This window comes from Carassius auratus, chromosome 38 (genome assembly GCF_003368295.1).
Source record: "Carassius auratus strain Wakin chromosome 38, ASM336829v1, whole genome shotgun sequence".
In the NCBI taxonomy this organism is placed as follows: domain Eukaryota; kingdom Metazoa; phylum Chordata; class Actinopteri; order Cypriniformes; family Cyprinidae; genus Carassius; species Carassius auratus.
Genome location: NC_039280.1, coordinates 20,687,202 through 20,701,524, shown reverse-complemented (window position 1 = coordinate 20,701,524; position 14,323 = coordinate 20,687,202). Strand labels below are relative to the sequence as shown.

Genomic DNA, 14,323 nt, shown 5'->3' with positions numbered 1-14,323 from the left:
GCGCGGAAACCCCGCGCATCAGAGCAGCGCTGATGCAGTGAAAGACACAAGATGGCGGCGGTCGGAGAACAGTAGCGTAAACACTCGAGCCGTTCCGCGCTAATCTGAGCTATAACGAGACCTGAAGACCTTAAACACCCGAGGCTCGTGCTGTTCGGGACTGTGTGAGGCTCGGCTCCTTCTGGGGGCTAATTAACTGCTTTCCTGAGGTTAAAATGACCGATAGGAGCTAGCGTCAGGTTTCGGTGTAACGTTAGTGTTGTGCTATAAACTCTTGTCTCTCTGAGGCCCAGGCCCCGGCTCGTGTTGTGTGGACTGAGTTAGCCAGGGTTAGGATGAGCGGCTCTGAGGCGAGGCAGTGCTAACGTTAGCTCCGCTCGGTGCGTCAGGACTGCGGTGCTGGTTCGGTGCTGGAGCTGGTGCTGGTTCGTGCGGGAGGATGAGCGACACCCGGCGGCGGGTGAAGGTGTACACGCTGAACGAGGAGCGGCAGTGGGAGGACCGGGGCACCGGGCATGTTTGCTGCTCGGAGGCGGACTCGCTAACGGTCACCGGAGAGGCTGACGGTAAGAGACGCGTCTGTCGGAGCTCCCTCCGTCGCGTCGCATCGCGCCGCGCGTCTGATGAAGTGTGTTGTGTTTTCTGCAGGCTCTCTGCTGCTGGAGTCCCGGATCAGCCCCGACACCGCGTACCAGAAGCAGCAGGTGCGTCCACAGAAGCGCGCTCACGACACTGTCTGTAGTCCTGCACAAGGACAGTAAACACTCAATTTAAGTGCATCATTGAATTCAGTGACGTCATCCTCCAGCTCACACGTGACCCTGGAGCACAAAACCAGTCATAACTGTCTGAAAGCTGAATAAATCATCTCTCCATTGATGTGTGCTTTGTGAGGAGGACAATATTTGTCTGAGATACAACTATTTGAAAATCTGGAATCTAAATTGAGAAAATAATCTTTAAAGTTGTTCAAATGAAGTTCTTAGGAATGCATATAACAAATCAAAAAAGAAGTTTTGATATATTTACAGTAGGAAATTTACTAAATATCTTCATGGAACATGATCTTTACTTAATATCCTAATGATTTTTGTCATAAAAGTAAAATGTATGGTCCGTTTCTACAAATATCCCTGTGCTCCTGATGACTGCTGTGCTGCAGGGACACGTGGAGTGTGTGTGAATGATGTACGTGTGTGTGCTGTCTCCTCAGGACACGCTCATCGTCTGGTCCGAGGCGGAGAACTGTGACCTGGCTCTGAGCTTCCAGGAGAAAGCAGGCTGTGATGAGATCTGGGAGAAGATCTGTCAGGTGCGTGTGTGTGTGTGATGTTCATGGTCTGCAGTAATGGACCGGAGGATGCTGATCGGCCTCGTGTGTGCAGGTGCAGGGCAAGGACCCGTCCGTGGAGATCACGCAGGACCCCGTGGATGAGTCTGAGGAGGAGCGGTTTGAGGACACCCCGGAGAGCGCTCAGCTGCTGGAGCTTCCTCCCTGTGAGCCGGAGCGTCTGGAGGAGCTGGCCGAGCTGGTGACGTCTGTGCTGCCTTCACCCGTGCGGCGTGAGAGGCTGGCGCTCGCTCTGCTCAGCTCAGGATACATCAGGAAGCTGCTGCAGCTGTTCCGGGCGAGCGAGGAGGCGGGCGACCGCCGGGGCCTGCAGCAGCTCTACCAGATCGTGCGCGGCCTGCTCTTCCTCAACAAGGCCACGCTGTTCGAGGTGATGTTCTCCGACGACTGCATCATGGACGTGGTGGGCTGTCTGGAGTACGAGCCGGCGCTGCTGCAGCCCAAGAGTCACCGGGAGTTCCTGACGCAGACGGCCCGCTTCAGAGAGGTGATCCCCATCACAGACTCAGAGCTGCGGCAGAAGATCCACCAGACATACCGCGTGCAGTACATCCAGGACATCATCCTGCCCACGCAGTCCGTCTTCGAGGACAACTTCCTGTCCACGCTGTCCTCCTTCATCTTCTTCAACAAAGTGGAGATCGTCAGCATGCTGCAGGTGTGTAATTCATCTCAGGTGTGGTTCTGTGATCAGTAGTGAATCTCCATCACCTGCTCTCTTTCACCACACAGAGCTGTAGTTCACTGACGAGCTATACGATAGCACGTTCAATCGAATGCGAATCATCTGCGATTATGAATGTGATAATGCCAGTGGACCAGGGCTCTGTGGAGTGAATGCATGTGATGGAGATTCACTGCTGATCACAGAACAGTGCTGGCTCATGTTCGGAGCATGAGAGAATATGAAATATGTTCATAAACTTGAATAAATTTAGAATTGTCTGCTGTAAGACGACCTCGTGCATAACAGAGCGCAGTGATCGGATCATAAGAGTTCATTCTCATGAATAATACTGAGAAAAGCACGAGGCATACCCTGCAGACACTAAGTTAACACATATATACCTAATTTCTCGTAATGTAGGTTCGACTTTTCTTTTTAACCCAAAGAACAAAATGGCTCAGCAAAATGAAAAAAGTACCCACATAGACATAATAAGTGCTGTTGTTGTGTTCACTGATGTGTAACCTGTTGATAAGTGTTAACATCTCAGGAGATGTGTTTCAGGGTCTCCTCACACTGAAGTCGTATCATGACCGTGAGCGTGTCGGAGACACTTCTGCTCAAGTGTGGTTCTGTGTCTGTGCAGTCCTGAGCTAGAGCAAGCTTTGATCTCTCATCACATCACTGTAATCTGTGCAGTGCTTTCTTAACTGCTGCTTTCTCACCGCTGTCAGTTTTTGTTGTTTACTGTGTTGTTGAGAGGAACGTGCAGCATATATTCACACATTGATCCAAACACGGCTCGGCAGCTTCGGGTTCAGCTGTGTTTGCGCTGGAGAGCTGTGTCTTCTTCTCTTGACGTGTCCAGGAGGACTGATTACAGTCTTGAGCTACAGCGCCACACTGATCTTACGTTAGCTTATATGAGATTGAGAGACTACTCAACACACATATTTCTGGACAGTTTTTTGATCTCGATAATGATGACCAATGGTTTCAGCGCTAATACTCCTCTAAACTGTGACACACCGCGTCTATCCACTCAGCTCGAAGTTCAAACCGCAGCACAGTGGTTGCGAGCTCACTAGAGCAGATGAGTGTTGGTCACAGCACACTAAACAGATCTGTGAGATCCAAGCGCTTGAGTTCAGCCAGGAACACTAGTGAAGCAGAACAAAACACACTCTTCAATCTACAAACCAACATCTTTTACCATGAATCTACTGTAGTAACACCTGCACCGTGGTATTGTGGCAGAAGTGTGCTATTCATATTGAATTGTATTCTGTTATTAATGTAAAAATATTAATGTTATTAATATTAAATGTAAAAAATGTAACTGTTCATTCAATTTTAATAGATACATTTTCAAGTGAAGTATTTCTAGTGATGTAACGGTTCACTCTCCTCACAATGCAATATAACTCACCACTTCCCATGATTCATCTCAACATATGAGATTCAGGACGGTCTCTAAATGAGACAGCTGTCCTTTTCAGACCAAACCCTGCACAGCTCTTCGTGAAATATAAACATGTTAAAAAATGGTCTGTGCTCGAACATGAGAAGGTGTGGAGATGAGATGAGAGAGGTGTGTAACTCTCTGTGTGTGTGTGTGTGTGTGTGTGTGTGTGTCTCAGGAGGATGAGAAGTTCCTGACGGAGGTGTTCGCTCAGCTCACAGATGAAGCTACAGAGGACAGCAAGAGGAGAGAGCTGGTACATCACACACTCACACACACACACACACACACACAGCAGGGGTTCACACCTGTCCTCTCTGCGTCTGCAGGTGAACTTCTTCAAGGAGTTCTGTGCTTTCTCCCAAACGCTGCAGCCTCAGAACAGAGACGCCTTCTTCAAGACTCTGGCCAATCTGGGCATCTTACCAGCGCTGGAGATCGTGATGGTGAGGACAGGGTTAATACATCACAGTCATCACAATCACTAATGATGAGAAATCAGGGAATCCTGTTCCTTTAGCTGTCACGAGTGTTTAATTCCTCGACTACACACACACACATCACAGAGTAACAACACGACCACACTCAGGAGATCTCTAATATAGAGCAAGACATCCAGTCATCACCGAGTAAACCTCAGAGAGAGACACTGTAACTGAGGAAACTTGAGGACAGTAAACATACGATCACACAGAATAGATGGTGTATTTGTGTCCCAGCAGTCTCTGGTGGTGTTTGTGAGGTGTGTTAATATTCGTCTCATCACTGTCTCTAACACTGTGATTCTGTGGTGTGAAACCATGGCCATGACCAGCTGTTATCATGAGGAGATGGTTTCTGTCAGGTGATCAGGAGGTGTGTGTGTGTGTGTGTGAAGGGCATGGAGGACGTGCAGGTGAAGGCTGCGGCCACAGACATCTTCTCTTACCTGGTGGAGTTCAGTCCGTCTATGGTGCGTGAGTTCGTCATGCAGGAGCCGCAGCAGGCCGACGACGTGAGTATCACACACACACACACACACACACGTGTCTGGACGTCTGTCACGACTCCGTATGTTCGGTGTGGGATGAAGAGTGTGTGCTGTGTCCAGGACGTGCTGCTGATTAACGTGGTGATCAAGCAGATGATCTGTGACTCGGACCCGGAGCTGGGCGGTGCAGTGCAGCTGATGGGGCTCCTGAGGACCCTCATCGACCCCGAGAACATGCTCGCTCCGGCCAGCGTGAGTCACACGTCTCCCCTGACCCGCTCACACTGAGAGCACTGATCTCACCTCTGTCTCTGTGTGTGTGTGTGTGTGGACAGAAGGCGGAGAAGAGCGAGTTCCTCAGCTTCTTCTACAAGTACTGTATGCACGTGCTGACGGCTCCGCTGCTGGCTAACACGGCCGAGGAGGACCCAGGTGAGACACACGGCTGCTCGGCTGCAGCGGTCCGCGTCTGTGAGGCACATGTCAACACCCCTCTCTCTCTCTCTCTGTCTGTCCACAGATCTGAGCGAGGGAGCGGCTCGAGTTAACCCCGTGTGTCCAGGTACCCCGCTGCTCTATACACTGTGTTTACACACACACCCACACACACACCCTGATCAGATAAACCGAGGAATGGTTCCACACTGACTCTGAGGCTCCTCCAGTCCATTCTGAGTCTGGTTTGAACAGCAGGTGCTTTAGAAACAGCTGAACTCGACTCGTCTCCGGATCATTACTCACGCTTGAACCTAAAATAATCATTCATGAGTGAAATTACCAATCTGTGTGTGTGTGTGTGTCAGATAACTTCCAGACGGCGCAGCTGCTGGCTCTGATCCTGGAGCTGCTCACCTTCTGTGTGGAGCATCACTCGTACCACATCAAGAGCTACATCATGACCAGAGACCTGCTGAGGAGGGTGCTGACGCTCATGAACTCCAGACACAGCTTCCTGGCGCTCTGTGAGTGTCACTGATTACACACATCACACACTGACAGCATATGATTCCTGAAGATCACGTGATGCTGAAGACTGGAGGAATGATGCTGAAAACACGGCGGAGCATCACAGAAACACATCACACTGTAACAGGGCTGCAGACCTGTGTGTGCTGCATTATATCTGCTTTATCAGGTCCATTGGACACTATTTGAGAATGTCACCAAAAATGTCAGAGCAATCTATTGTGTTTCTTGCTTCTTTGGCAGAAAGAGCTTTTTTTTAACTATTTTCAGCAGAATAATTTGGGCTCCCTAACCTGGTGTGAAGCAGTGATCAGTGATGATGCGGTGTCCTTGTGTTAGAGCGAGTGATCAGACGCTCGTCAGTAATGCAGGTGATTGTGTGATTGTCCAGGTGCGCTGCGCTTCATGAGGAGAATCATCGGCCTGAAGGACGAGTATTACAACCGCTACATCGTGAAAGGAAACCTGTTCGAGCCGGTCATCAACGCGCTGCTGGACAACGGCACCAGATATAACCTGCTGAACTCTGCCATCATCGAGCTGTTCGAGTTCATCAGAGTGGTGAGTGACCTCTGACCCCAGCCTGCATCTGACACACCGGGTCACACACCACATAACCCTTCAGTCACACCGGTCTAGGCATGCACCAATATTAACATTCGGCCGAGACCGATTATTCTTTAAATATGGAGGCCGATGACCAATATGTTGGTCAATAAATCTACATTTTTGAGAGTCTGATTACTAAAAAAGTCTCATCATTAAAACACTTCAACATAAATCAAACGTATAGCAGCCTTGCAAATAAATAAAACAATGCTTAAATAATGGAAACAAGTTAATGGACAACATTACTAAAAATATATAAGGTGATGAGATGAAGGAGTGTGTGGAAAGAGGTCCATCATGTAAGCACTAAAGCCAGAGATATTGTCAAAATCATTAAATATTGTCATTATTAAGAGTATTTCCTATTAATGTAGACATGTTATTTTCTGGCTAATATTATTAGGTTACTTTTATTATTAAATTAATATTACAGTCATGGTGCATCACCGCAGAACTGACATATGTGAGGAGAATAAAACATCAGGCTGTTAGCGTAGACTACTCAGTGAAAAGGTTTTAAAATGTATTTTAAGACAGGTTTATTAAAGCCTACAATCAATTATAGGACTATAGCCTTAATACAATTGTTACACTTCAGTAAAACTTCATCAATTTTCTGCACCAACTTTCAAAAACAATCTGTTCAACACAAATAATGTTTCTTCTGATTGTTTTCACTCTGTTCGGGCCACAAGAGAAACATTATAGAAATGAATTAAATCAGTTATATATTCCTCATATTAATAGATGAGTCTCTCGTGGTCTCTGAGAGAAAACACTGTTAATGTGTGTGTCAGGTGCTGAAAGTGCGGTCAGTTTTGACTCTTTCCAATACTGCAATCCTACAAACCCTGAATAATCAGATGTGTCATGGACACACGCTCTGAATGTGCTGAAACACGGCAAACAAACACAGATTATTCAAACAATGCATTTATGACGGTAATATTCTCTTTATAATATTGTGTTTGACAGTCATTGCTGCTGTGCACAAGCTGTGTGTGAAGCTGAACACCGGTAAACTGAAGTACTGCCAGCTTACACACGGAAACCCATCATATATTCAGATATTCATGCAACATAAATATATTACAACTTATATATGTACAAAAGGATGCAACTGCAGATGTGAACTCAAACTAAGTTGTGTGCTAATCAGATTGTGTAACTGTTGTTGATTTCTCTCGGCTCTTCCTGCAACAACACACTGAAACACAGAAACCAAACCAAAAGAACTCATAACGTTTCATTATAACCGTGTTCTCACTATAATGTTATATATATGACGATCTGAATCATAGTTATTAATGTAGTAATGTGCTGTTTGAGCTGTGCGCTGAGCTAAAGATGATCACCAGCGGACTGAAGCGCTCCGTTAACACGCTTTAGGCTATAACTTAACCAAACAAAGAACAATCTGATTTATATGCATGAAATAAACACAATATTCACAACATACAGTCTCACAAAAGACTAAATGCACAAGCGAACGTAACTGTGCTAGTCGTGTGGATCTGTTGTGTATGTGCTCTTCTCTTAAGCACTCACTCAAACACAGAGATTCCCTTACATGCGTACAGTAGCTAATAATCTCCTTATAATGACAGACTCGTCCTGCACATGCTGCAGTTCACCGGGTTTCCCTTTCCAAAGTGCTTCCAGTGATATTTCAAGCTATTAAAAACCATCATGGTTAGGCTTGGGTATCGGGTATCGATTGGAACCGGGACTAGCGTTGCGATTTATTATTATTTATTTTCCTGAATCATTCAAAAGTTAAAATTTCGATTCCTAGTACGCCAACTGGAAGAAGAGGAAACCACTGAACACCAGCAAAGAAGCATACAGCGGAAGTGTTGGCATAATCGAGCGAGTCAAACATGGATAGCGTGTGTCGGCGGTGTGGACTTTCCTAAACAAAACAAAATCTCGGCAAAAGCAAACATTTGCATCAAGATTGTTTCGTGCATGGGGGGGGCACGTCGAACAAGATAAAACACCTCCGAGTTCATGGAGTAGAAATAAATATTTGCCCCGTCTTTGACGCACTGCCCGTCCTCCGCTGCCTCTTCTTTCTTCTATTTATGTGTTCAAGCTTCTTCTACACCCAGCGAATGTGTCTTCTCCACAGGAGATAATAAAGTCATCTGTCCTGAACGCTCACGCATCCTGCCGGAGAAGGCAGATATGATCATTTTACTGAACAAGAACTGTTTCTGATTTTATACTGTACCTGCTGCTGATCTATACTGGGTTTTACAAGTTGTTTCTTATTGTAGGACCCTATTATTTCCGCGATGCAGAAAACGTGGAGGGAATCGCGGAATCCAGTCATAAAAACGGAATTTACAGTTTATCCCGGAATGTCATGGAATGTGCCAAATTTTGAATGAATTAATCAAATGTTGGTCATTGCACTTGCATCAAATTGCGATATGGAATAGCATCTGTAAATATTAAGCCAAAAAAGTCTATTTAAATCTCTGCAGGAAATATCATCGGCTGAAAGATATCGGCCAGATTCTCGTATCGGTTCGATAACGATAACAGAGAAAAATACATTTATCGGCCGATATTGATATGATGACTGATATATCGTGCATCACTACATCTATCAGCTCCTGAGTGTGCATCTCTTATCTTTAGGAAATATATTAATGTATGAAACAAGTAGATCTTGAGTGAGTCACTGAATCAGAATCCCCCGAGAGAGAGTTTACTTGTCTAGTATGGTTTCATCAGAACTACACACACAGCTCTTGATACAGTCCAGATACTTCTGTTCTCAGGAGGACATCAGATCTCTGACCGCACACATCGTGGATAACTTCACCACGGCGCTGGAGTCCATCGAGTACGTGCAGACCTTCAAGGGTCTGAAGCAGCGCTACGAGCAGGAGAAGGAGCGCCAGAGCCGAGGCTTCAGCAGGTGATCACACTCACAGGATAACACTCTCACACTGTTCACCTCTAGACAACACAGCATTCAGTACACGTGACTTCTGGAGCAGATCACTGCATCCCTGGTCACACATGTTAGAAATGACTGCTGTCTGACAGAAACAGCTGGATCTCTCTCTGTATTTAATCTGTATTACACACGGTCCAGTGGTGTACTAGCGTTAGCATGAGCGCTGCAGGTGCAGGATGTGTGTAAGCCTGCAGTGATCTCTCACAGGTACCGCAGGGACACACGCTCCTTCGAGGAGGACGAGGACACGTGGCTGAACGAGGATGAGGAGGAGGACGAGGTCCCGGACACCGGCCTGGACAAGTGCAAGAGCGACTACGGGAAGTTCATGGAGAGCGAGAAAGGTATGAGTGCCCTCAGAGTCCTGCAGGGTTACTTTACTCACTCTTCCACAGATGAAGACCTGGAGAGAGCCTTGAGTTCATAAGAGCATGGGCTGATGAGTGTGTGTGTGTGTGTGTGTGTGTGTGTGTGGTGGTCCAGTGAAAGAGAGTCAGGACAAGGAGAACCAGGCCAAGCGGAAGTTCAGCTTCTGTCACTCGGCTGGAGCGGCTAACACCGCTAACGGCTCCAGACCTCCACCCTCCACCTCCTCCAGCAGAGCTGCAGCGCCACCTTCAGGCCAGACGGCCCGGGTACGTCACATGATCACCTCCAGAAGCACAAGAGTGTGTGTGTGTGTGTGTGTTCTGAAGCTGTCTGTGCTCCGCAGACTGGACTCGTGGACTACCCAGACGATGAAGACGAGGAGGACGAGGAGGAGGACGCTGAGGAGGAGCAGGCGCCGCACAAGAGACCTCGTCTGGGCTCGTAAAGCCCCCGGTGAGCCGTCACAGCAGGGGCTGATGGGAGGCCGCGCAGGCTAGCAGGACTAGCAGAACTAGCCACACTGACGGAGCTGAAGAGCTGCTGAAGCACAGGCTCCTCGGTGGACTTCTTCTGACGCTGGTGGAGTCAGGCGCTCAAGGTTTTAAACACATATAATATTAGTCGATGTTTTGATTTGTGTGATCTGTGGACTGATGTAAGGTCAGAGAAGACCCAAGCTGACCGGACTCCAACCTTCAGACGGCTAGATTCAATATTAAAGACAAATGCTTTTAGTTCTTCCCCTCGTTTGTGCACACTTTCCTACTAGCACCGCCTCCGTTAAACAGCATTTGTATGAATTTGATATTTTTTACAATTTTCAGATTAAATTTGGTCCTGCAATTAAACCCGGTTGTTCAGTATTTTGTGACTCACCAGAAGCATGATGGAGGATGATGACCACACGTGTGTCCAGAGCTGGACTGAACTAGCTCACACTCATCAGGAGGAAACACACACACACACACACACACACACACACACTATCAGTCTGTTAATGACCTGACCGACAGTGTGTAAGGTGTCACATCACTCACTTTTTAATTCGGTCATTTTGGAGGGATTTAAAATTGAATTGTTCATTTGCTTCATTGCCTCAAGTTATTAATATTTGTGTGTATTTAATATAAATGTGAGCAGTGTTAGCGATGCTGAAGATCTCCGTCTCTGGAGGAGAACAGAGTGTGTGGAGAGGAAGCTGCTGTTCTCTCTCTGTCCTCTAGAGGCAGCACTGCTCTACACAGATCACCACATCACTCTGGGTCAGAGTTCAGCGCTGCTTTTACTGAAGTATGAACCTGAAGAATGAATCTACTTGAATCACATTATTACATTAGATTCTTTTGTATTTAAAATGGCCGTTTTTATAGTTCTCACTAGACCAATGTTAATACAGACAAGCTCAGTCAAGTCTGTGCTGAAGCAGGAGGATGAGGATGAGGATGAGGATGAGGATGAGGTGGTCAGGAGCGGATCCCTGGACTGGAGGACGGACGGACACTGGCCATCGGAGGACCTGAGCTCACTTCTGATCACACACACACATCTCAAACACTCATGCCCTCCTTCCAGGTGGCAAGCTCCCGTTTCCCGTTTCCTGTTTCCTGTTGTCTGTGCTGGGAAGGTGACTGTAGAAATCTAACAGATCACACGTTACTCTCTGTTTAAAATGTGATGAATAGTGTGACTATCTCAGTTTCCTACAGTAGTGTAACTGATCACATGATGACTTCTCTAAATGTCATCTATGTCTTCTACACTGTTCTGAACTGATCACTGATCATCAAGATTACAATCATTGAAGTCATCGTGAAATCAGACTGCAGCGCCCATCTAAAACCATAACAATATAGTAGCTATGATAGTGTTTATGATATCTAATCTTTGATTAACAATGTCTTGACAAACGGTTCATATAAAGCACACACACATGACCCAGACAGGAAGTGAGTTGGGTCATCAGTCGTTCATCTGTTGGGTCAGCTGCTGAACCAGAGGAACACGCTGTGTGTCAGATATATATCACACGAGGAGCATGTTCTTCCAGGAGTGACCACACACACTGAGTTACTCTTGATGATCGGAAGGGTTCTTCTCGTCAGGTCCAGGACCAGGAACATGAACGCTCAAACACTATCTCGCTCTGTTCACTGGTGTATCTTCACTCTTGTGTTAGTCTCGATGGCTTCTGTCCTCCTCACGTGTAAATCTCTCTATGATCACAGCGTCGCATGATTAAATGTAAGGTTTACTCTGGTATGACTCGCTCTCATCCCTCTGGTCCTGATATAAACTGATATAACTCTATTTCTTCTGATAGAATGCATCATTAGAGATAATAGACACGGTAACTGAGGTTAACAGAAGAGTTCATCTGACTGATCCAGCTCAAAACATGACAGATCTAGATTAGAAACATTTGTGCTAACTCTTTATTCTAAGGTTTCTTTCTTACAGGTTACTTTTATAATAATATGTTATGCATAATTTCATAACCCTAACTGTACAGTAATGAATGTGTAGTAGCGCTGCAAGGTAAGATTGTTGTTGATGAAGTGCTCAGTGCTTCATCTTGTGTCTGTAATAGTGAATGTGTATTAATGAGTCATTATGACCACACTGTGAGTCACTGAGTGAAGAAACTCACTTTAATATCGTCTGTAGATATACTGCAGAGCCAGAAAACACTGAGAGACCTCAAGAGGAACTCAAGTACCTTTAAAACAAACCAGCCAGAATCCCAGCGCTCCCTTTACTGTGTTTATGACAGAAATAAGGGTTATGACATATAAATATAAAACTGCTTCTACAACTGTTTGTTTATTAAAGGAGAAGAAAAAAAATTGTTCCCATTCAGTCAAACCAAAAGATATATATCTACACTCACCTAAAGGATTATTAGAAACACCTGTTCAATTTCTCATTAATGCAATTATCTGATCAACCAATCACATGGCAGTTGCTTCAATGCATTTAGGGGTGTGGTCCTGGTCAAGACGATCTCCTGAACTCCAAACTGAATGTCAGAATGGGAAAGAAAGATGATTTAAGTAATTTTGAGCGTGGCATGAATGTTGGTGCCAGACGGGCCGGTCTGAGTATTTCACAATCTGCTCAGTTACTGGGATTTTCACACACAACCACCGCAGTCCTGTGGGAGAAAATGCCTTGTTGATGCTAGAGGTCAGAGGAGAAAGGGCCGACTGATTCAATCTGATTGAAGAGCAACTTTGACTGAAATAACCACTCGTTACAACCGAGGTATGCAGCAAAGCATTTGTGAAGCTACAACACACACAACCTTGAGACGGATGGGCTACAACAGCAGAAGACCCCACCGGGTACCACTCATCTCCACTACAAATAGCAAAAAGAGGCTACAGTTTGCACGAGCTCACCAAAATTGGACAGTTGAAGACTGGAATAATGTTGCCTGGTCTGATGAGTCTGGATTTCTGTTGAGACATTCAGATGGTAGAGTCAGAATTTGGCGTAAACTGAATGTGAACATGGATCCATCATGCCTTGTTACCACTGTGCAGGCTGCTGCTGGTGGTGTAATGGTGTGGGGGATGTTTTTTTGGCACACTTTAGGCCCCTTAGTGTCAATTGGGCATCGTTTAAATGCCACGGTCCTACCTGAGCATTGTTTCTGACCATGTCCATCCCTTTATGACCATCATGTCCCCATCCTCTGATGCTACTTCCAGCAGGATAATGCACCACGTCACACAGCTCGAATCATTTCAGATTGGTTTCTTGAACATGACAATGAGTTCACTGTCCTGAAATAGCCCCACAGTTACCAGATATTAACCCAATAGAGCATCTTTGGGATGTGGTGGAACGGGAGCTTCGTGTCCTGGATGTGCATCCCACAAATCTCCATCAACTGCAAGATGCTATACTATCAATATGGGCCAACATCTCTAAAGAATGCCTTCAGCAGCTTGTTGAATCAATGCCACGTAGAATTAAGGCAGTTCTGAAGGCAAATGGGGTCAAACACAGTATTAGTATGGTGTTCCTAATAATCCTTTAGGTGAGTGTGTGTGTGTGTGTGTGTGAATGAATATATATATATATATATATATATATATATATATATATATATATATATATATATATATATAATTAGTTTTAATTTTAGTAGTGGGTGCAGGAGTCTATAGTTCATTGTGAGGATAGCAAAATAAATTAAACCGTGACATACTATACCTAAAATCTCTAAACTAGCCTACAGCTAATAAACTGTGATACACACATGCAGACACTCGATTATGAGCGCGTGACGTCACTGTGATGTGAATATAACATGCTTCTTCTCATATAACACACGTGTTCATACTGCTGCCACAACGCTGTGTGTGTGTGTGTGTGTGTGTGTGTGTGTGTGTGTGTGTGTGTGTGTGTGTGTGCGCTGCTCACTCAGGAGTGTGTGATGTGTGTTTCCAGACAGTGGGCGTGTTCTCGATGGCGCACTGATACACTAGTCCTAGTCCCGCCTGTGTGCTCTGTAGCGGCTGTGTTCTGAATGAACGCTGTGTTTATACACTAGATCTAGTGTACGTGTGATAGCTGGGCGGTGTTTGTGCACACTGGGCTCGGGGGCGGTGTCTGACCCGCTGTGCGGCGGAAGTGCAGCAGTAAATCAGTGCCCTCGGTAGTGTGCTCGCTGAAGTACAGGCGGCGCTTTGTTCCCTCGCGTCACGCTGCAGTAACGGAGAACAGCGGCTCTCGCTGGGGATGAAGGGCTCGGTCTCGGTCTCCGGCGGAGAATAAGCGCAGGATCCTCGCTTCTCATGAGTCTCCCGCGGCTGGACGAGTGACAGCGGCTTCATAAACACTCGGATCTCACACACTCACGGTTTATTCCCGATCCACGGACACGATGGAGCAGGACGCGATCACGCCTTTGTTGGAGGATTTTCTGCTGTCTCCGCTGGTGTGCTGGGTGG

General features: G+C 46.2%; 2 protein-coding genes across 9 annotated transcripts in view; both read left to right on the top strand.

Annotated features, from left to right (window-relative positions):
* Window positions 1–19: 19 nt before the first annotated feature.
* ppp4r3b (protein phosphatase 4, regulatory subunit 3B) lies at window positions 20–10,213 on the top strand. Of its 2 annotated transcripts, XM_026224706.1 has the most exons (16): window positions 20–566; window positions 649–704; window positions 1,214–1,312; window positions 1,386–2,009; window positions 3,659–3,736; window positions 3,810–3,926; window positions 4,358–4,474; window positions 4,571–4,702; window positions 4,786–4,882; window positions 4,971–5,012; window positions 5,254–5,412; window positions 5,808–5,977; window positions 8,815–8,954; window positions 9,204–9,340; window positions 9,480–9,631; window positions 9,709–10,213. In XM_026224706.1, exons 1-16 carry the CDS (start codon window positions 440–442, stop codon window positions 9,808–9,810), a joined length of 2,349 nt encoding a protein of 782 aa, XP_026080491.1. In that variant the 5' UTR covers window positions 20–439; the 3' UTR covers window positions 9,811–10,213. The 2 variants fall into 2 exon arrangements, with proteins under 2 accessions (XP_026080491.1, XP_026080490.1); XM_026224705.1 differs by having other exon boundaries at window positions 4,358–4,702.
* A 3,654-nt stretch (window positions 10,214–13,867) lies between these two features.
* ccdc88ab (coiled-coil domain containing 88Ab) overlaps window positions 13,868–14,323 on the top strand; it is a 59,892-nt gene continuing 59,436 nt past the window's right edge. For 6 of the 7 annotated variants that reach the window (XR_003277802.1, XR_003277801.1, XM_026224703.1 and 3 more), the window contains exon 1: window positions 13,868–14,319. Coding sequence is in view for 5 of the 7 variants with exons in the window: in XM_026224703.1 (XP_026080488.1) it covers window positions 14,257–14,319 (63 nt within the window). In the remaining 2 variants the exon portion in view is untranslated. The remainder of the gene's footprint in view (window positions 14,320–14,323) is intronic. The other variant, XM_026224701.1, reaches the window with a different exon arrangement.